This window comes from Vombatus ursinus, unplaced genomic scaffold, assembly GCF_900497805.2.
Source record: "Vombatus ursinus unplaced genomic scaffold, bare-nosed wombat genome assembly UNPS02014782.1, whole genome shotgun sequence".
In the NCBI taxonomy this organism is placed as follows: domain Eukaryota; kingdom Metazoa; phylum Chordata; class Mammalia; order Diprotodontia; family Vombatidae; genus Vombatus; species Vombatus ursinus.
In genome coordinates, this window is record NW_020954560.1 from 2,780,221 (window position 1) to 2,803,500 (window position 23,280).

Sequence of the window (23,280 nt, forward strand, 5' to 3'; positions counted from 1 at the left end):
TGAAATGTTTTAATGTTCAAAAAAGCAGCAATGACTGTTACTAGCATGTAGTAGTTTATTATTAGGCCCTGTTCACTCATAGCTATGGAATGTCACTATTACAACCCTAAGACATTCAGAGATCTCAGATCCAAGGAAGCACATATAAACACGATATAAAAACCATGCTTCTAACGTAAGTGGGTATCTAACATAGTGTATCAAAAACACTTATTCTAAGCTCCTAATTCATCCCAATAATTTAGATCTGTTTGGCACCATTTCCCAAGCTAAGAAGTTTTCACATACTCACCAGTAAGACCATGTACCATGGTTCAAGGATCCATTTAGTAGAGTTGTCATAAATGTCACTCTATTTGCCATACGCCTCTGTGGCACAAATAATACCTAATCAAGATCTGACTATGGCTATGCCAATTAACTGTTGCTGCATATTTCATTTATATTCCCATTTATAAAAGGAAAAGAATATGTCTCTATCTCACAGGGATATGAGAAAGATTGTATCAAATGCTCTAAGCTTTCTGTAAATTTTTGTGGCTCCCTCATGACTGAAAAATGAACATAATGTCTATCCCAGGGAGTTTCAGAAGAAAATTTGAAATTTCTTTTGAAACAAACTGGAGTTACTTTCAAGTCTCCTGTTATTGAGGAACTTTTCAATATCTTAATAGCAAAGTCTGCTAAGCTGAAATTATAATGGATGTCAGTGAGTAGCAGTTTCATTCATTTGAATACAAAAAAGTTAACAAGTGCACAAAACATTTCTAGAAATGCCTAATTGTATGCATTGTATCCAGATAGGGAACAAAAGAACAAAGGGGTGGGAATTGTGAGAGGTCTCCTTCCACTTGCCCTAAATAGGTTGAAAGTATTTCGTTTAACTTGCTAATTTGTTAATGGGAAGCTGGGCATAGGTCTTTTTTTGGATTTTAGTTCTTGCAGAATGAAACATCTTAATCAATACAGTCTTTAAAATCAAATGTCATTGCCTTCAAAATCAAGTAAAAATATTTCCCCAGTATTTCCACTGCTGTCTCAGTGCCAATGGTGGTGGAGATATCTCATGACAAAAAGCCTGGCAACTTGACACACTGGACTTCACCCATTTATGTCAGATGCATGGTTGTATATTGTTTCATAACTTTGTTTCAGGGGGATTTAGTCTATACATGAAATTGTTTGTCATATCTCTCTTAGAATTAAAAAACAGTGCTGTTGGCACAAGCACGATGAAGAGAAGATAATGTGAATTTCAATAAATTTAATTACAGATGTGATTATCAGACTACTTGCTGCTGAGAACAAAGAAAACTAACCTTCATCCACCTTGGGCATACAGTAGGCCTACTTACAGTTCTCTTTTAAGCTTCAAGGTCAAATGCCTTACAAACTACATGTGTTGTTTTTCCACGCAGTATTTTAAGCTAAAACTGTTCTACTGTCTGCTAGAAAAATACACTTAATAAAATGCCTTAGTACTAAGCATTGTGTATTTCTTGCTCTTTATTAGACAGTGTCAGGCTTAAAGACATCCAGTATTTTGACCAAAAAGCCCCAACTCATCTCATTCTTGGTCAGTCCATTATTGTCATTTGCTGTCCACATATATACCCTCATCTTTCCTGGTAGCTGCTAACTAGGAATAAGATGGTTCAAAGGACAAATAAAAGTAGCAGGAAGTAGTCTTAGAACCCAGGGTAACTTGTTTTCTGGAGTTTGTCTTGGTATCCCATTAAAATCACTAGACATGTTCATGAAAAAAAGCATCCCATTCTGTAACTGACAGCTAAGACTAAATAAAGCAGGGCAGATTTTTCTGGCTGGGAGGATGTCAGACACAGTTTCAGGAAGGCAGAGGTATTTTTAAAGCACTGAAGGCTTTGACATTTTGAACATCTAACTCTTGTGCTTGATACCTCCCCTAATTGAACTAATAGCAGGTTTCTTTTCTCTGTGTTGCGCTGCTCTCCACTCATAAGATTCAAGAGCTTCCTCTGGGTTTCACAAAGAAAAACCAAGGAAAGGTCACTGTAGCAACAAGCTAGTTGTTATTTTCTACACTTCTTTTTTGTAGCTCCTTAAATGCGGCCAGAACTTTCTCTACATATGCATGCACATGTTGCCTCATTCCAGCTACACTCTCCTATATGGGGGATCGATTGGCAGATTCATTGTAAGGAATTTGAATGGCTCAGTAAACTTGTTCAGAGCTTGGGAAGGGAGTGAAAGCATATTCAGTGAACAGAAGTGAATTACTTGCTCTGTCTAAGTAACAATTTCCTAGATTTCTATACTAAAAATCCAAGAGTCCAGACTAGTCATCTAATCATGACCTTATTTTACTTAAAAATAATTATTTCACTGAAAGAAATACAATTACATAAAGATCTTTTTACATACAAGCACAAAAAAAATGTCTCTAGAGTAAAAGGCATAAGGAATTCCTGCTTTACCTAAGCTTTTTAGAACGATAATGCATTAAGAAAAAGAGATACTTAATTATACACCTTAGGAAAGTTTCCTAGTGGGGAAAAGAACAAAAAAAAAAGCAACTCAGAATATTCACACATGTCCAGCAATAGAGTAAATAAGTAAAATTCCTAAGTCGGTAACGCCAACCCTTGAGTTTAAGAGTTCAAGAACCCCTCTGCTAATTAATAAGAACAGTGAGAAAAAGAAAGTCAATCACTCGAGAACGTGTCTAGCCTTGGCCAACAAGGAAAGTTTGAGGCCCTGCATGAGGTTCCTGAGTTAACTTCCCCTGTTGTGAGACGGATTCTTCCAAAGTACTTTAGCAGTCCAATGATTCCTTTGTCATCTGGTACTTGAAAGGTCCCAACTCCAGTGTTTTAAAGCTGCAAGGCACCACATGGGACCATCGAGTCCAACCCCCCCCTTTTATAGATGAGAAGATGGAAGCAGAGTGGCCCAAGGCCCCATGGCTAGTCAGTAGCATAGTGTGGACTAGAGCCCCGTGTTTTTTCCCATGATGTCAGTATCTGTACATTCAGGTCAGGAAACTGTTCCTTCTATTTTGAGAGGCACAGTTACTGGGAATGTGAAAATAGCTCAGGGGTTCGAGCTCTAAGTCAAAGTCACAATCAGCTTCTCCCTTTTTTTCCTCTTCCGTTTCTTCTCTTCCAAACTGCTTGTGGCATCGGAGAAAAATTCAACTTCACTCTTTGCCTCACATTCCCTTTTTAGAAACTCAAGGCCTGCCATGTTGAATCCAATCACATCCTGGGCAGAAACACACAGAATGTTAAAAAAAAAAAAAAAAGCCTCATTTGCTGGAAGGGAAGACTAACCACTCCTCCTCACCCTCCCCTGCCAAGTACTTTTCGTAGGCGTGTGTGGGTCTTCAGAGTTCCACAGGGGCAACCTGTATCCAACAGTGAGCAATGCTAGTTCCTAGTCACAGGTGCCCTGGGGCCTTTACCTATTCATTCTAACAATGTAAAGGCACTTACCCGGACTTCACTGACTTTTGAAATGGTTGTTTTCTTCAATTTCTCTATCACTGGTACAAGCATTTGGTTACTACTGATTTGCCCAAAGTGAATCCTACAAATAACAAGCAAAAAGAATGACACTCTAGAAAGCCAGGCTTGTCTTGCCCCCTTCCAAAACAGGAAGTGCTTCATCACTTAAAAAGTGCCTAAAAATCCACTGAAGCATAGATGAGAAAAACTGCTTCTGAGAAAGAAGGCAGCACAGGCCCTTAATCACAAGGAGCTATGCCTACACAGATTTGCTGAATTCAATTTAACCCCACACGAAACATACTCTGGACAAGTAGCCATCCAGACACTGCCTGAATACGTAAGTCTACCAGCCCCCCACCTCCCCACCTCCCCACCCAAAACTCATTGAAACAGTGTATTCCATTTTAGCATAACATGGCCTTCAGCCAATCGGAAGAGCTTTCCCAAAGACAACAGGGAATCATTGGAATTTGGAGTGGTTGAGTGACATGGTCAAATCTGTACATAAGGAAAATCCCTTTGGCAACTCTTTGGCTTTCCAAGTCTTTCCCAAGCTGGCCCCCATTTCTCTCGTCTCACTGCATATTACTCTTTTCCACACTCTACGATCCAGTCTGATTGGCCTTCCTTCTTCCCCCACGCTCCCAGCACTCCATTCCCTATCTCCATGCCTCTATAGTGGACTGCCATGTTTAGACCATATTTTCTTCTAAACTCTGCTTTAGACAATACATCACTCACTTCCTTGAGGACACTTCTGAAGCAAAACCTTCTACCCTCAAGACTTTGTTGATCCTCCCAAATGCTAGTCCCCACCCTTCCAAATTATCTTACATTTATTTATTCTGTATATACTTTGGTGTTCCTGCATAGAAAATCCAAGAGGAGCCCATAGTTTCATTGTTTTTATCTTCGTTATCTTTCTAACTTCTTATCTGTCATTTAAAAAATAAGCTATTCAGGGGCAGCTAGGTGGCTTGGAGTGAGGAGGACCTGAGTTCAAATCCAGCCTCAGACACTTAACACTTACTAGCTGGGTGACCCTGGGCAAGTCACTTAACCCCCCCCCCCCCCCCCCCGATCGCCTCACACACACACACACACAAAAAAAAAGAAATAAGCTATTCCTTTGAGAAGCCTGTCATCTGCAAATAAGATTATTCAATCTAGTTCATTTCAAAACACATTAAGTATGTACTATGTGCAAAGTACTGTTTTAGTGCTAGAGACAAAATGAAAATAGCCTCTGCCCTCAAAGGGAATTCCTTTTTACTGGAGGTATATAACACATATACAGACAAGCAACTAGGGAGCAGGGAAAGGCTTCCTGAAAGTGGTGACACTTAAGAATTTTAAGAGGTTAAGTAGGGAGAGCACTCCAGGCTTCAAGGACGGCTGCTGCAAAGGCAAGAAGGAAGGAGAAGGAATGAAGGGTCTGAAAAACACTAAGACAGCTTGACAGGAACCACTGAATGCCTGAAGATTGTTAATGTGAAATAAATCTGGAAAAGTAAGCTGTGCTTACAACATAAAAAACGTTAAGTGCTAAACTAGAGAGTTTGTGATTCATGCAAGAAGCAAGAAAGCACCTCTGATTTAGCAAGGGAACGCTATGGTCAGACCGGCGCATTAGAAGTGTGATGATGGCAATTTCATGGAGGACAAAATGGAGAAAATAGAAATCTTGGGAAATCAGTAAGGAAGCTATTGCAACAGTTCAGGCGGGAAGTGATGAGGTCTTGACCTAGGGTGATGGCAGTGTGAGAAAGGTAGGCGCAGAAGTGAGAAATGCTGTGGAGGTACAATGAGGTTTGGCAACTAACGATTTGGGGTGAAGGGAGAGGGAAGAGTCAAGGAAGACTCAGGGGTTGTGTGCGATTAAAATCAATCAAACAAGCAGGTAATTACAGATGGTAGCGAACTCAAAAGTAAGACGGAAGTTTGGAGAATGCATGTTTTAGAGGGTGAAGAAAATGAGTTCCATTTTGCACCTACTGAGGAGATACCAATCTATCTGAAGATGTCCAGATAACATGGGACTAAAGTAGAGTAAAACAGAGTAATTTTCATGAGTATTCCCAGTACAGAAAAAGTATGCCCAGGTTTCCAATGAAGACCACAGCAAGGGAAAAAAAGGACATTCATACAGTGAAAACATGACGTAGAGTCAGAAAATCCCAAAGGATCAAGTTAGGCTATAAAAATACAATATGAATACTCATGATTAAGCATTTCTACAACAATTTATGTCCTGACACTCCTGGTGAAAACTCAGAGAAATGGATGACTACTCTTATTTTAAAAATAAAGACATCAATTCCAAGCACAGCAAAATAATTTGTACGCACAAGCTTACACTGCATTTTTGGAGTCACTAGAAATGTGAATGAAGGGCTTAAGAATCTGAGGTCCTCCTCTGGCTGCGTGACGCTACCTTTGAACAACCTACAATGTGGAACGCTAGGGATCCTTGGGGAGGGAATGTTACCTGAGGAGGAAGAAGAGGCATCGGCAGAGGAGTTCAACATCAGAGCCCAGCTGGAAAAATCCATCAAAAAGCTTCAGAATGTCTGGCACATACGAGAAAGGCAGCACCAGGAGGGCCTCCTCCAACTCGCTTCAACGGCAAAGAGGGAGAGAGAAGGGCATAAAACAGGGCTGCAGTGATCACAGCAATGGCCCCACAGGGCAGTGATCTCTTTCTGACTGTGGCTCCAAGGACGGTTTAGCAGAAAAACAGCCATCCTCTATTATATCAACTCTGATGCTAGAGATACAGACAAATAATCTCTAACTTACACATAAGCTCTCTTGATAACCTTCTTTGGCTAACTAATTCCTTTGTTTACAATCTACTACAAAAACACTCAAATCTCCCAGGAGCTACGCTAAACTAAGAACAAAGCCAGAACCCTTCAGGGTGGCATGAATTATGGGTGAGACCAGACCGTGTCTGGAGTCTATGATTCTAAGATTGTCAATGACTTTCAGGTAGGAAGCACTTACTGTTTGGTTCATTCGTTTAGATGTGCATTCTAACACACTGTTATATACTCTGCCCATAAACACCAGACCTGGACTCTTGTCTTAGACTTGTCACCATTTTGTGCACTAGTCATTTCACCTAGCATCTGAATCTCTGTCTTTCTATCTATAAAACTTGGCCTGCTGACCTCTCACAAGGCACCTGTGGAACATCAAATGAAATATGCAGAATGATGCTTTGAAAACTATTAGTATTATGTCACCAATAACTAATGTTTAAATTGCAAATAAGTAGCTAGTGCCTTTGTTGACATGTTTCTCATACAGTAATCAATTGAGTGACTATTAATGTCCAGAGAAAGAGTAAACACCAGCACAATGATTGGTTTTCTAGGGTGTTCACAAAGTCCTGATGAAGACAGCTTCCACTGGGCTCATTAAGTTATTTTCCTTTTAGACCCTCCCTAGTGCTCACGTATGGGGCTCTGCTTATGACAGGCACAATACTCACTGATGATTTACATAAATAAAAATTTAAAGAAGTCTTGTTATGAACAAAATTTCCTGGCACCCACCTTGACTTGACTCCTTTAAACACTTCCAGAACATATGCGGAAGGCTGTAAATGAATATAAAGAGTATCAGTAGTCCTCCTTTGGCTAATTAGCCAAAAACTACAAACTACAAAAGCTTTCCCATAAAAGCAGGAATGCTCATTTAGGAGAGCCATCTCATCTAGGGGAAAGAAATTGGCATGACTCAAGGATATCCTTCTCGGAGCGCAACCAGATGAAATAATATACAAGAGATCCTAGACAATGACCCTGAGCACCCAGAAGCCCACATATAATGTCCAACTAATGTTTAGAAGCAGACACAAATCTAGCTAAGATTCTTAAAAATCAAAATGTTTTCCCACCCAAACACAAAGCCCTTTTCCTTCTTGTCTCCGGGAGGATGTCCAAAGGGGAATGGTAGAAGCTCTTAAGATGTACTCACCGAGATGTTTCCATAAGCCAATAAGATGGGGTTAACCGGAAGAGGAACCTGTCAAGAAAACAAGGTTCAATAGAATTATTCACCAGAGCCCTCTGTCAGATCAACGTCCATGCAGTATGAGGACTTTGCGACCAAGTAAGCATGGAAATAAGTCTTGCTGGGCTCTAGTTAAGGAGTAAAAGAAAAAAAAAAAGAGGTCTAGGAGCTCCCAAACAATGCCTGATTCTGTAACATATGTAACCTACTGTAGCTGGGCTTATCAAAGGAGGCCTTTACTCACCTCATACCAAAATTTCTCATCCTTACTTTCTCCATGAAACCAGCCTTACCTTCATGCAACCCTCCCTCCCTCAGTCTCCTCAGGCCTTGTTCTTAATGTTTACATATAAGCATTCCCCACCACATTTACTTCTTCTCCTTTGATTGTATATCATCTATCTCATCGTTTGACCCACTGCCTCTACTCAGGAAATGACTTTATATAAACCCACTTCCTGAAGGGAAACCAATGGTTCTCTTACCTCTTTCCCTGCAGCTTTACAAATGGCTTCATGTTCTTTCATCTTTGCGGTCTCTTCTCGGTACAGCACGATGGCCTCCATGATTCTCTCAGCCTGCCCAGGACATACAGGGAAGAGGCCAAAACAACACATTCCATTAAAATCAGAAGGCCTGATCTGAAGGGTCAGATCAACACCTTTGCTGGACTCAGTTTAACCAAATGCAACTGGAAAAATCCTGCAACCCAGGCACAAAGTAATCAAATGAACATACATACAAGGGTCTCAGAACATTTGGGGACCCTTTGGTTTTGATCAATGAGAAGGGGATCAGTGGTGTTGCTAACTCAGGCTGCACGATCCAACATCTAAAGTAGGGCAGCTGGCAGGAATGCTCATTCAAGAGAGCCAGCCTTTTCTTCCCAGGCTACTCTCTGCTGTTGGCTACAATCCTCATTTCATCATTCCTCTGCCACAAAAGGGCCTTTTGATTGATAAGCAGTAAGGCAGATTCATAAGAAAGCTGGGACTGTGCCAAGAAAATAAATACTCTCTATTTCTACACTAACTTACCGCTTTGACGGTTTCGATAGTTTTCTTTCCAGGAAAGTAAGTGTCACCTTGAGCCTCTCCAGGAACCTGCATAAAGAAAAAAAGATACTTTAAGTTCTTATCACAAAAGCTGCAAAAAAACATGATTCCTTAAATCCTTCTAGAAGAACATTCCCCTCCTCGGTAATATCTAATGCCTCTTCTTAAAATATATATATTTTATTTTTCCCCAATTACAGGTTAAAACAATTTTCAACACTTTTCAAAAGTTTTTCCTCAAAAACATCTAAAAGGAAGATTCAATTTCTTGTTTCTTTCAGATTTATCCCACATATCAGAAGTAAAAACAATTCTCTACAACCTCCTAAAATAAATTACAATTATTCAAACTTAAGGTTTATACCATACTAATTATAACAATTCAGAAGGTTTTACAGTTTACAAAGCTTGCTCTTCACAAGAACCCTGTGACAGGCAATACAAATATTATTTCCATTTTGTAGATTAGAGAAACCAGGGACAGGGAGGTTAAGTTATGTGCCCAGGGTCACACAGGCACTCAAGTGCTAGCACTGGGAGCTGTAAAGACATTTCTTGAATTACAAGACAAACAATCATACTGAACTGTCAATCATCTGCAAGATACCATTTTTTACTACTGCCATGGGATTCTTTGTGGAAGACAATGATGCACAAATAACATTACCTAGGGAACCAGCAACATCACCCCCACAATCAACCAGTTTATGGCTGGAAAAGTTTGGGAACTGTTGCTTTAAAATAAGACAAGTTGAGGCAACTAGGTGGCGCAGTGGATCTTGAGCACCAGCCCTGAAGTCAGGAGGACCCGAGTTCAAATCCGACCTCAGACCAAACACTTGACACTTACTAGCTGTGTGACCCTGAGCAAGTCACTTAACCCCAATTGCCTAAAAACAAAACAAAACAAAAAAACCCAAAAAACAAAAAACAAACAAATAAAATAAAATAAAATAACATAAGACAAGTTATAAACCCCGATTCTAATAGGCAGAGAGCTTTACTTACTACTGGCTGGTCTTCTTTGGCCACACTCTCCTCATACTCTGCTTCTCTTTGCTGCCAAGATACAAAATATGAACAAGTTAATTTATTTAAGTGTCACGGATTACCACATGACTGCAGGCAATGAGACGTCTCAGAGAACACCCATAGTCTTCACAAAAGTGAGGTGAGCTCCCCAGCCACTGGACAGATGGCCTCTGAACTGGTCACTCAGCACGAGCTCTGGCCCCTGCAGAGGCCACCCGCAATCCTTCAGCTGGATTCCATCTGCACATGCCCCATGGATGCTAAGATGTCTGAAACTGAAGTTGACAGCCTTACCATCTCCTGCTCTTCCTCCAAGATGAGCGGTTCCTTTGTTCTCTCCCACAGTCTGAGGGATTTGTCATGGGATGACGATACAACGTAATCACCATTAGGACTAACAGCCAAGCACCACACCTCCTGGTGGTGGCCCTGGAGAAGAGGAAGCAAAGGAGCCAAGTGAGGAAGCACGGCACGGCAGTCGTCCATCACTACTCACACCAAATACTGTGAGGGTTCAAGGCTCAGAACCACTTTAAAACACAGCTGGAACAGAATGGCCAGCAGATTACCTCCAAGGTCTGGATGTGTTCAAACCTATCTGCATCCCACTGTTTAATCTTGTGGTCCTTCCCAGCAGTGAAGAAGAGATGAGACTTGGATACGAACTGCAGACACATGACACTGAAAATGAGAGAAATACCCACATGGAAGTCCCCAAGGCAGCAAAAGAACCCTTGCAGTAAAAAGCCTTCCAGGTGTGAACGGCTAAAGCTGAGTGGCCGTCCCCAGGGGAGCAGACACAGTCTCTAGCGGCCACATTGGGCTTTTCTTTGTAAAGCGAGGCCACGTGGACTTCCACAGCGTGGGGGGAGATCCAAAAAGTGGCTCCGTGGTTGCTCTTGCGTGAAAGGACCACCTGCTCACCTGTCATCATGAGCAAAGAGAGACCGATGGCAGTCCCCAAAGTCTAAGCCCCAGATTTTCACATTCCTGTCTGCAGAGCCAGTTGCTATCAGGGCTCCATCCTATGAGGAAAGTTCAAGAAAGGAATTGTTAACATTAACTTCCACAGTACTATAAGGTTTACAAAGCCCACTACCCACAACGACCCTATAGGTTATGCGATCCAAGGCCCCCACTTTAACACAGAGCCACTGGCAAACTGTTCACAGACAAGGGTGAGACGGCTTGAAGTCGTATCTTAAATGAAGAAATCAAGGGGTCCCCACAACCAACCATTATCTCAGAATGGTCATCCTCTGATTAAGATGATAGATAGCTTTGGGAACTTTTTAAAGCTTTACTTACATAAGAGATGTCCATGCACAGAACAGGTAGTTTGTGTCCATATAAAGACAGAAAAAACTAATACAAAAAGAAAGAAAAACAGTAATTTAGCTTTATTTTCAAAATACAGATGCAATTTAACATCTTAAGGTCTCACTGTAACATTCAGTGCAATGCTCACTTTCTTCCGATGTCCAAATGACCAAATATCAACCCTAAGATGATCATGGTTTTAAATCCACTGCATGCCTAGCAGAATGCTTTGCATAATAGCTTCTACAATATTTATAATTGAGATGCCTAATAAAATTTGAAATCACTTAGATCTCTTGCTGGCAGACCACCTTATGGTGGGCCATAACTCTAGGCAACGCTGAAAAATCAGCTGCCATAGCTCCTATCCTGAGGCCCCTAAATACAAAGACTCAGAAAACAAGAGATGTTATTGTAGAGTAATTATAAAGTATATTCTCATTGGCTGTCCCTCCTGCCTGGAACTTTCTTCCCCCTCCTCTCTGCATTCTGGCTTCCTTCAAGTCCCTGCTAAAATGCTCCCTTCTACAAGAAGGCTTTCCTGATCCCCCTCAATACTAGGGCCTTCTCTCTGTTGACTATCTCCCATTTATCCTGTATATCTTCTTTGTACTTGATTATGTGCATGATGTTTCCTCCACTAAACTTCGAGTTTCTTAAGAACAGGGATTGTTCTTTGCCTTTCTTTGTATCACCAGTGCTTGCTACACAATAACTGATTAATAAATGCTTATTTACTTGACTTAAAAGAGAGAGATTCGCTCTCTAGCATAGCTGGGAGGTTCCTTAAAATCTTAAGGACATGAGATTCTTTTGACCTAAGGATACAAATACACTTTGCTTTTAGCAAGCCTGGTATATAACAAACCAAGTTCATAAAGAAGATAAAATTAGGAAGTGATTCACTTAAATTATTCAATTTATGATTATTTAAACAAATTTGCAACTCTATCCTATCCCCATATAAAATTACTCAATTAACAAATATGTGACTTACAAATCAGCTTTTTTAGAAAGCATATCTATCAAACAGAGAGAGGAACACCTACAGAAGGGGAAAAACCAGTTACTTCATCACCAGTTCAAATCACAGTATCTGGCTGTACCTTCAAAGTGTCAACATAGAAGATTTTCACCGTACAGTCCAGCAAAGACACAGCCAGCAACTTCTGACTGGGGGAATAGCGCACACAGAGAACTTCCTCATCAAGCTGCAAGATCCGGGTCTGCTTCACAGAAAGCCTAGCACCATGCAAGAAGAAAACAAGGTCTAAATGACTTCTGGGATCACCTACACCTCTGAAAGTCCACAATTATCAAAAACAAGACAAAACGAAACAAAACAATGCCTACTCATATGGATCTCAGACCATTACTCAAAACTATCACACTCACCTTTTTTGGGCACAGTTTTCATCTTTCACCAACTCAAAATCCCAGAACTTGACAGATCTGTCAGCACCACCAGTCACAAAGCCACGCTGAAAGACAAAGAACTAAAAATTAATTCTGGAAGCCTAAGCATCTCTGGGCTTGGAAGAAACTCAAAGGCTGGCTCCAACATGGGATTCTAAAGATTGTCTTCTCATCTTAACAACCTGGTTTGGAAGCTACGAAAATGGCTGCAATCGCCATCAGGAGAAAAAACTCCACGGCCACAAATTATGTGTCAACTTGAGAAATTCCCTGCCGCAACCTTAGTAATAGATAATTACTGGTGAAAGGTCTTGGCCCACAATGCTTTGAGGAAAAGAGACTCTTTAGGGAGGGTCTTCAATCTGGTGCAGAGAAGTTCTTCAGCTGCCAGCGCTCCAGTGCTCCCCTCTGGCCACCTCACCCCTTCCACATTTCTCTTTAACCAAAGAACAGCAGGAGGTTGAGGGAAGTTATAATAACTGAGACTTACATACTGCCACATATAACTTGACCCCAGTCAGAAGTTATTTTTGGTCTTAGTCAGAATGAAAAGATCATTTATATAAGGATTAACCATAAAGTAATGGGAAAGATCGTAAAACCAACACAATAGAATTTACACTGTCATGCATTTAAGTGAATACTGTCCATCCAAGTATTCATTGAGAGTCTGCACAACAACACTTCTACTCCTCAAAACACTTTTAAAAATGCATTTCAATTTAGAAATACAAAGAAAACCAATTATTCTTCATCACACCTCATTTTTGCCCCTAAAAGGATTACCCAACTTGATCACCCATCTTATTCAACAGATACGACTCTGAATGATTTTTTGAGATTACCAAAAGGTCAAGTTGACCCCTCAAAATCGATTGGCCATTAATGCCAATATACAAAAGTATGTGCTCTCAGCAGTGACAACTCCACAGGAGCCCTCAAAATGTGATGAGCAGACAAAGAATCACTGGACGAAGTGTATACACCCTAATTATTTTGAAAAGGATGACAGTGATTAAAAACCAGTCATATTATTTTGTGGGAGTGTTTGCTCTGAAGTCTCAGACACTTCTAGAGACAGGAACTCAGAGGCAACAGGGGGAGAAATGATCTGATATATATATATATAGAGAGAGAGAGATAAATAGAGAGAGAGAGAGAGAGAGAGAGAGAGAGAGAGAGAGAGAGAGAAAGCTTATTTAAGGAAGAAGATAAGAGAGAATTTATTTCCTAAAAGATATGTCATCTGGAAATGATGTCATATAAGGAGTCTCAAGATCTGGACCAGCCCACATCTGCAAAAAGAAACCTCATGGAAAATAAATCCTGAGAAAAACATGCATGGTTGTGCAAAGCATGATCCTAAGAATGGAGCCATGAAGTTTGAAGGAAGAATTGAATATTAAGTACCTCGTTTAGTTACCTGATCTGGAGAGAGTGAAATTGACCACAAAGCTCCATCATGTGCCTCAACTGTCTCCAGCAAATTTCCTGAAGCCAAGTCATAAAGCTGCAGCTTCCCTGTCTGAAAAGATACACAATAAATACTCTGGGACCCAGTAGCATTACCCAGTAGCATTACTGACCATACAGCTCACACAATGTACCTAGAGCAGGTGAGTGAATTAAGGAATAGATCCCAAATTCTAGTCTTCACACTCTTTACTGGCATGGTGGGTGGCAATGATACTTTTATATAAATCCAGTTTTCCAAACGGGAACACCAAGAACAGAGGGCCCACATAATCAAAATAAACCTAAGACTGATCAGCAAATGTACAAGCTAATAAATGGAGGAAAAGAAGCCCTGAAATCAGGCTGAGCTGCCTAACTCACTCCCCAAAGTGAAGTTATTTTGCTGATAATTTGCTGACTATGAGACTGAGAAATACTTTTATCATCATTTCCTATCTTGCTACTTGACCTTATCATCCCCTCAAGCTATCACAACCATCCTTAATCTCTTCTCTTCCACAATCATATTCCTATAAAATTTACTCTCTTACTCTTTTCACTTATTTCTCAATCCATTACAATTTGTCTTTCAACCTCACGATTAAACAGACTGTTCTTCAAAATGACCAATGAATGACCTCTCAGCTTGCTTGTTTTCAGATGCTTGTAGCATCTTACACTGATGACCACCCCTCTCTTCCTGGATCCTCTCTGGTGTGTATTATAATATACACTATAATATATACTTATAATAGACATGCCGATACCCCACAATGGTGTGGTTTGTTTATTCTGTCTTCCTATCCCCAGCATCTAGCACAATGCCTGGCACATATGTGCTTGATTAACTGGCTGACTGACTGAATGCTGAGACAAAAGAAAGGAAAAGAACATCAATGTGGCTTAGTGAAAAGAGCATTCGATAATGACTCACGAGAGATGAATTCTAATTATGACTCTCTCTTACTGACACTAAGACTTTGAGCAAATTATTTAAACCTCAGTTAAAGCCTCAGTTTTTTCTTCTATAAAACAGGGATAATGCCATTCCTTGTCCACCTCATGATGACCGTGAGGCTCAAATCAGATAACATGTAAAAATAATACTACTCATATTTATATTTTGCTTTAAAATTTTAAAGCACTTTATATAGTTTAATTTGATTCTTGCTACAGGTCTATAAGATTGGTAGAACTGAACATCTGTCATCTAATTGCAATTCTTTCCACTAAACCAAGATGCCTCCTAAATTATAAAGTACTACACAAATATATATATATTTTTTACTTTTTAAATTACTTTCAAATTAGGATGAGCATTTCAAACTGCCTGATCCAACAATCAGAAGATGATGGTCCTATACCCTTCTTGTTATTTGCTGCTGGTTAAAGACCTAGTTGTCCCTGATTACTTAAGGAATGACATTTCCACAAAATGATCTAAAAAAGCCTTAGAAATCCAAAAGAAGCCTCTGTTTACCTTTGTTCCTATGATCACCTGCCGATCTCCAGGAACAAATAATGAGCAGAGAGCATATTCACAAGTCATTGTCCGAATACATTGCAGTGTAGACCTGTAGGAAAGGAAGGATCATAGGATCAGACATTAGAGCTGGAAAGGACCTTATTCACCAGCTTCTCTAACTCCCTAAATAAGTAAAGACAGAACCTTTTCTCCCTTATAGAGGGGATCACCCATCCCTACTACATTCCACTATTTTGATCCTAAGGCTCTTAAGTTTCAAAGAACTCATTATTAGACCATTTCGACATGTGAGTTGGTCTTGCGGGTTTCGGCATTAAAAAATAAAGAAAGCCTTAGTAACTCAGGGCTCAAATACACCCTTAATACTTCTATAATAGGACCTACCACTCCACATAGAACTTTATGCCCTTGAGAAAGACCTTCCTTGAGCAATCAAAGGAAGAATTTTCCTTTGTGGAATCCTACTTCTAAAGTGTCATGGAATATTCCTTATAATCAGTAAAGTGGGGGAAGGGGAGGGAGGAATGGCCAAAGTGAAGTTAGCTCATGAGTTAGGATGGCAACTTCTTAATCAAAAAACAAAAGAAATATACACTTTCAAACACCTCTAAGTGTCGTAACAGATTCTCCATGTTCATCTGGCTACTTCTTCCCACAACGTGGTATCAATGAAAGGCTAACATGCCAAGAGGACAGCAATGGCAGCCTGATGGAGCAAATCCTGATTTATGATCCGGCCATCACTTAAGTTCTCTTAGCCTCAGTTTTCTCATCATACTGGTAGTATCTCCCTCACAGTATTGTTGTAAGACTGAAATGATGTCATGTGTGTAAAATGCCTTGCAAATTATAAAGTCCATTACGTAGATGTCATTATCAATGACATTTAATCATATAATTAACAATCATTAATACCTATTACCCATACTATTTTTAAAATAATTTAATTCTGGTACTATTAACTGAAATTATTTAATGATTATAATTAGTATAACTAACATGAATTATATTTAAGAATAAAATTCAAATATATATTACTCAGGTCCAAATTTCATTTTATAGTATCATAAAAATTTTAGATTTAAAGGTTAATACGAAGTACAAAAAACGAAGTTCAACCTCTTTATAAACTCAGTCTCAAGTTACAGTAAAAAAAAAAATGAAATGTCATACTGATGAATTTTTAAGGAAGTGCATTTGGGTGCTTGGGGAACTGCTAAGTTTTTAAAATTAAACCACAGAACAAGTGGAAGGAGAGCACTCTGGGGAGAACAGCCACTAAGAAAAGCAGATTCATAAACCTGTTCCATATCTTGACAGAATCAGCAGCCGCTGAAAGGACAGCAATATTGTCAGAACTAAATGACAAGGTGCGGACATCACTGCGGTGACCCCCGATGGTGATCCTGGCTGTCCTGATGGGCTGTGGGGCGGGCATGGATGGGTTCAGAGTATACACTTCTACTAGGTTGTTTTGCAGCAGGAAGACAGCTTTCAACCCTCCATTGGGAGAATGAATCAAGTCAAAGGACCTGTGTGAGATAAAATTAACTTCAAATTGGATTCCAGTCATAAGCTTGTCAATTTCTACACAAAGCTGTCCTCTTCTCTGTGTTCAGAAGACTCTGACCAATCTGGATGGAAAACACAGCAATGGGACATTCACCTGTAAACAATTTTCAAGATTCAAAAATGTCATGCCTGAACAATCTTGACAATAGCAACGCTAATAATACGATTATTTTCTGAGGAACAACCTTTTGTAGCCTGTTACCAATTTACTTTTTTGCTACAAAGGAGGAAACAGGGTAAACTACTACTCAGTGAGGTGAAGATGGAAAGCCACAAGGACAGCACAAAGAATGAAGACAGGGTTGTGTGATCAAAGCCAACGATTTATTTTACAAAGAGTTACTTGCCTAAATCAAGAATCAATTTCTATGCCTAGTTAGTAGTAAGAACACTGGTTTTTTATTATTGTTTTTTAGTTTGGTTTTATGGGGGAGAAAAAAGGGGAAGGGAAGAGAAAGGCTGCGTCCAGCTCTGTACAGCGACCAATTCAATAACATTTACTAAGCATCTAAAATGTAGAATGCTAAGCGCTGGTATAAATACAATATTTAAGTAAGAGAAAGTCCCTGCCCTCATCAAACTTACACTCTAGCAGTGGGAAAAGGCATACAGAGGTAACTATAACACAAAACAATACATGATAAATGCATTAGACATAAAACCAAAATTCTCTGTGAGGTGCGCAGGGGGAATATAATACTATAAAATTACTGACTGTAGGGATGAAGGCAAACCTCAGGAAGAACGCTGCAGCAGGGAAGCTGGGCTGTGACTCTCAAGGCCACCTCCAAGCTCCACCTTCTGGATCAAATGAAAATGTAACTTCAAAGCTCCGTAGGGAGAGCGAGCACCACATTCACTCACTTGATCTTGGCCGAAGCTTTGATGCGAGCTACCCGCTGGATCTCGTCTTGCACAGACACACTGACTGCAACGTCCTCCTGCTCCCCTTCCCCAGAACTTAATCTAGAAAAAAAAAATCCTAAAATTCACACCTCTTAAAAAACAAACCAATTTATGCATTTCTCAGAGTATCCTTCCACTAAAAGAATTCCCAATGTGGTCCAAAATAATTATATCCAAAACAAGGGCTTTTATTCAAATTCTTAAGAATTTCTTTTGACAGTGGAACTCAAGAGGAGGTTAGCTAAACATCTGCTCATGCCACAGGCAGACAGGTAAAACATGCCAGAAATGAGTGGGGAGGAATAGTTCTCCTGTATGTGTCCTGTGTACAAAGGAAAAAAGGGGAAATGGGCATTAAAGCAGACAGATCAAATTAAAATGAGCTCTCGAGGAAATGAAATATCTTCTCTAACAAGTTTTTCTAAGGAAAGTAACTCAATTTAACGGCTGGCTAGAGCAGCTTATAGATTATTGTACTGGTAATACAAGGAAGGGTCCAATAGGAACTGCAAATGCCCATTAAGAAAGAATGAGATTACGTATACTGAGTATTTCTTGCCTTTTCAATGGGTGGGGGATGAAGAGAATTTGGAATAAAAATTTAAAAAAGAAAATTTTTAATTATAAAAAGAAAAAGGGTGAGTTGTTACAGAAGGCTAATTAAAATTATTTGCTTGACACTTTCAGCTATTGAAATGTAAGACTGCATTAGCCTATTAGCCTCAGCAACACAGATCGTGTGTCCAGCTTCTAAGGAGTAGCCTTAGACGACTGAACAACCTTCTTCCACTAAGGCTCCTATCCCTTATGGAAATTTTATTGCCCAGTTATAGATAAGCAACTTGTAAGCTGGATTCCAGATAAAGGAAACATCATGTATTCATAAGTTATTATTTAAGAAGAGATGGCTGATGACAACCTAGTTTGTGCCACTAATTATTGCCTTTAAAAAAGGGGGGGGCGGGGGGAATTCTCATTCCTCTAAATGAAATTTCAATTTTCCCATCAGTAAAATGTTGATTGTGCCATACATTCGTAGTTGAAATAAGCTGACAGAACTTACTTAGCTTTTTTCCTGGCTTTCTTTATTTTCTTATCCATTTTCTTCTGAATTTCCTCTTTGGAAAGAATACAAAACACTTCTAAAATAGAATCAGTTCCCTGCAAGAGGCAAGCAGACTGATATTAACTCAACCATGAAGAAAGAATACCAAAATCCATTTTATCTACAGTCAGGTCTCGATCTAATTCTTCTCCCCTGGCAGGGGCTGGATTATGATGGCAAACAGTGCTGAATTTGGAATGATAAGAGCTGGTTACTCTTGTTCTAGTGCAACCTTAAACAAAACATTCAATCTGTGAGGCCTCAGTTTCCTTATCTTTTAAATGAGGTGAATGGATTAAATGGTATTTCCATTTACGGCAATTTTAAACTACCCAGATTTGAAGCTGTAAGGGGATATTTACAATGGTGCTAATAAAACACGTATATACAGACACTTCTCACTTTACGTTAAGTGGACTGCCTTGCAGATCTCTATGTAAAGTGATTTTTACATAATGTGAATTTGCCCACAGATGCAGAAAGGGGAGGGGGGGAAGATGAGAGGAAGGGGGCCACGATACAGTTCAAGGACACGTGGGAACTGGGGACAGAGAAGCAACAGCAGTTGGAAGAGGAACACATAGGGGCCAGGGCAGCCATGCTGGGGCCTGGCCAGAACTAAGGAAGAACATGTGGGGAGGAGACATGGACAGGTGGGGGTTAGACACACAGGCAAATGGGAGGAGCAGGGCAAAGGTCTACTCTCTCAACACCAGAGGTCTCACGCCAAGCCCCCAATCCACCAGCAGTGGTTTTTCCATGCATCCATTTCTTCCGCTTTCACTTTGAGGGGTGGGAGTTTGGTGGAATGCCATGGAGCACCAAGCCAAGCAGGCAGAAGCAGCAAGCAAGTGCATAATACTATACGGTAAAGTTAACACACGTGGTTTTTTTGGAATGTGGATTTCTTTCAGAATTCTTTACATAAAATCAAATTTGAATAACGTGAATTTACATAAAGCAAGAACTGTCTGTATATGGAGGATAGGTTCAGTCAGGGATCAGTAAAAATAGATGGTGACTCATTTGTTTCCCAAGGTCTCTTCTAAATCTAAACCTATGATTCTATATAAAGTCCTGTAATTTCTTTGTACCTCAGTTAACTCATCTGTAAAACAGGGATACACTTTAAATAATAACAACCATGACACCGATAATAAATTAGGGATCTTAAGATGTAAATGTGTAGACAATACACTGAAATGAATTAACAGGATCCATGAAAACATGTCATTTCACACTTTATAAGAAAGGAGGAGTTTTCTATTCCCCACTATGTTTATTACTTACGTGACAAGCAAGAATCCTGCCTGTCCGGTCAACAGCAAGATTTACAACGCGGTCTCTTCCTTCCCGCATTATGGAACCAGCTTTGCTACATGAAAGAATACGCTACAAAGGAAGCAAGAGAAGAGACAGTGGTGAAAGGCAGGCTCTGCTGCCTCTTTGGAAGGAAAAATAAACAAGTGAACAGTGGGATTCAGAAGAAGGGTGACTGGCGTTCTCTAAAGAGCAGCGGCATATGCACATCCCCAAACCCTGCAGCGCTTCCTTCCCTAACCCATCAGCCTCAGGAAAGAGATAACTGCAAGAATGGACCATTACATCCTCAGGGTCTTCATCCGCTTCAGGGTCCCCAGTCACTGTCCCATGAGTCCCCTGCATCCCAAGCGAAGATCCTCTGCTCTTCTTTGAGTTGGGTTCATCAAGGTCTTTCATCTATTCATTGCATGCACATAGAAAGACAAAAAAAAAAGACACTGTAGAAGAGGCTGCTGTCTTTGCCCCATGACATGGAATGTTCCCGCCCTAAAAGCTGGTCAGAGAACACGGGCAGCTTGGGTTCTTCATGGCCTGGATCTCTCTAACAACAGAACAATCCTGTCCAAACACCACCGACTACTCTGCCATCAATGAATACTAGCATCACCACCAGCTGTGACTCTGCATCCTCCACACTGCCCAAGTCTGGGGTACAGAAAGAGCCCTGTCCTTTCCTCCACCTCTCCCTGCGCCAGAGCATATGGACCCTCTCACACTGAACTACACGTCAACTCTAGCACCTCAACTGAATGAGAACATGTTAAGTTATGGGACAATGTTTCCTAAAGAAGAATGCAAGTGAGAAACCTACAAGAAATTCATCTAAATTTAATTCAACAGGACTTTATTAGCCCAACATCTGCTAGGGATAAAGGCAAAAATTAGGCAGCCCATGCCCTTGAGGAACTTTGCGGAGATGAAGGGCTTCAGGAAACCTTTAGGTATGAAGGCACCTGACCAGTGCTTTGAAGGAGGCTGCTTGAACCACTCAACATTCATTATGGCTTCCTCCAGCATCTCAGCAGCACGTGAGTAATAGTGACAACTGACCAAGGGGGTAGGTTGGGGGATGGTCCTGGGTTGAGGAAAATCCAAAGAGGGGATTTAGGCAGGGGGACAAAAGTGAAAGAGACTCAAGGACAGAAGACTTTATAAAGTGAAAGTGGTTAGGGTCAAAGTAGCTCGGGGGTAAAGTGAGCCTAGAGAAAGGGTGATGGAACTAGGAGAACAAGAGAGACACAATGGAAACAAAACAGGTTTTGAAGGTGTGAGGCAAAGGGAGAAATGGGAGGAAAGGAGTCTGGTGTAAGAAAAAAATTCAGAGTCTGGATCAGAGAGGTAGTATACTCTTTGGTGGTGATGAGATCCAGGGTATGACTGAGGTGAAGTCAAGGTGCAATTCACAAGAACTGAGGAGGTTAATAACCTGGGAAGCCAAGTTTGAGGGAACATCGACATAGATCATGAAGTCCCTGGGTACAAAGGCTGGTGGTGGGAAGGAAAAGAAGACTGTGAACCTCGTGGTTAACTCCTTAAGAAATAAAGGAAAATGATTTGGGGGCCAGTAGGTTACTGCAACAAGATCTGCACAGAATGACAGATGTTAAAGGAACAAACCTCAAAAGAGGAGAGATTGGCGAGAACAGCGAAGAAACGATCTAAAGCAGTGGCAAGGAGCAAGAAGTGTGTCAAGCGGGGCAGCTAGGTGCCGCAGTGAATAGAGCACTGGCCCTGAAGTCAGGAGGACCTGAGTTCAAATCTGGTCTCAGACCAGACATTTGACACTTACTAGCTGTGTGACCCTAGGCAAGTCACTTAACCCCAATTGCCTAAAAAAAATTGAAAAAAAAAAGTATGCCAGGTCTTCCAAATGGCCTCATGTGTGGGGAAACCTGAGGCAGATGGGGATGAAGGAAAGAAAAGAAGCATAGAAAGGAGTTTGGGCCCAGTCACAGGGATTCAGGGAGGGGGGGAGGAGGAGAGTTTATAAGCTACAGGGCATGAGACTATAAGCAAGGGTAGCTGGGGCCCTATTCAGATGCTGACTTAATTTTCTTTCTCTGGGCATATGAGACAGGAAGACAAGGCCTTGGCCTTTGAAGTGAAACTTCAGTCTGAAAAACACCACGAAGCTCATCATTGCCATGAAAAGGAAGATGTGGTCAAACAATTACCTCCTCTATAAAGGTGATGTCCCATGCCCTCAGCTCACTGTCCGCAGCTCCGGTGATGAGGCGTTTATCTTCAGAAACCAGAGCCAGTCCCCAAACCTGAACAGAACACAAAGAACATGACTTTTAGAAGTTCCACTTGTTACGATATCGCATTATACTGGTATGGATATTTTACAGCTGATTTTCTTGGGGTTTTTTTGTGCTTTGAAAAGGAGTCCTTTCAGAGGATAGCTTTAGGTAAATTTTCTCCTCTCTAGGGGAGGAAAGACTAATCTGCCAAGCATTGAAGCCTAGTGGAAAGAGAATAATTGGAGGCCCTAGGCTCCTGGCTTGGCCACTAAGGAGCTATATGACTAAGACCGAATCACAGCTCTGAGAGCTTCAATGGCTTACTCCACAAAAGGTGATAGTTGGATTTCACAACTTCTAAGAGAATCCATTCCAATACACTGTGGTCTTTATAGAAACAGCTTTTCCAGCCCCAGAATCAATAAACACATATTTATTCAATGTCTTCTCTGTGCCAGGCACTGAAGTAGATGGGTTAGTCCTGGCAAGGAGAAGAGTCATTTCATTATCAGAGGCTAAGGGAAAGAAGAGGAGAACATGTAAAGGGCCTCTGAAATAAAGAGAATGGGAGAAGAGGGAGCTCACATTAATGGCCTCACTTTTTTTTGGTGAAGTGCAAGGCAAAGTCTTTAACTGGGAGGGTGAAGGAGGTGCAAGGGCTTGAGGAGGGCAGGTAAAGTTTGGAAAAGCTTCTTCAGGGAGTGAGGTAGGGAATCCGTTAGGGAGGAATAAAAAGACTGACTTATTTCAGTGAGGGTGCAGCTGAGGTTGGATAACATGAATTTATAATGTCCCCAGTATATACATTTATGAAATTTCCCCACCTTCATTCAGTGGAGGAGCTGGGTAGCAAGACTAA

At 40.7% G+C, this 23,280-nt stretch overlaps 2 protein-coding genes across 3 annotated transcripts in view; one reads left to right on the forward strand and one right to left on the reverse strand.

Moving 5' to 3' along the window:
- SPAG17 (sperm associated antigen 17) overlaps positions 1-1,360 on the forward strand; it is a 262,433-nt gene extending 261,073 nt beyond the window's left edge. Inside the window, exon 41 of one of the 2 annotated variants that reach the window (XM_027866712.1) lies at positions 1,275-1,360. In XM_027866712.1, the coding sequence (XP_027722513.1) occupies positions 1,275-1,280 (6 nt within the window). In that variant the 3' untranslated portion in view covers positions 1,281-1,360. Of the gene's footprint in view, positions 1-1,200 lie in introns of both variants that reach the window. The other variant, XM_027866713.1, reaches the window with a different exon arrangement.
- The window catches only part of WDR3 (WD repeat domain 3), a 32,254-nt gene continuing 9,011 nt past the window's right edge, over positions 38-23,280 (reverse strand). The window contains exons 6-27 of the mRNA XM_027866715.1: positions 22,353-22,448; positions 20,461-20,574; positions 20,146-20,247; positions 18,814-18,911; positions 17,709-17,810; positions 16,574-16,804; positions 15,267-15,360; positions 13,755-13,856; positions 12,311-12,396; positions 12,022-12,157; positions 10,904-10,960; positions 10,520-10,620; positions 10,165-10,276; positions 9,890-10,024; positions 9,572-9,622; positions 8,546-8,611; positions 7,994-8,086; positions 7,473-7,520; positions 7,049-7,092; positions 5,977-6,105; positions 3,474-3,567; positions 38-3,243 (exon numbers count right to left, since the gene is read on the reverse strand). Coding sequence (XP_027722516.1) covers positions 3,088-3,243; positions 3,474-3,567; positions 5,977-6,105; positions 7,049-7,092; positions 7,473-7,520; positions 7,994-8,086; positions 8,546-8,611; positions 9,572-9,622; positions 9,890-10,024; positions 10,165-10,276; positions 10,520-10,620; positions 10,904-10,960; positions 12,022-12,157; positions 12,311-12,396; positions 13,755-13,856; positions 15,267-15,360; positions 16,574-16,804; positions 17,709-17,810; positions 18,814-18,911; positions 20,146-20,247; positions 20,461-20,574; positions 22,353-22,448 — 2,247 coding nt within the window. The 3' untranslated portion in view covers positions 38-3,087. The remainder of the gene's footprint in view (positions 3,244-3,473; positions 3,568-5,976; positions 6,106-7,048; positions 7,093-7,472; positions 7,521-7,993; positions 8,087-8,545; positions 8,612-9,571; positions 9,623-9,889; positions 10,025-10,164; positions 10,277-10,519; positions 10,621-10,903; positions 10,961-12,021; positions 12,158-12,310; positions 12,397-13,754; positions 13,857-15,266; positions 15,361-16,573; positions 16,805-17,708; positions 17,811-18,813; positions 18,912-20,145; positions 20,248-20,460; positions 20,575-22,352; positions 22,449-23,280) is intronic.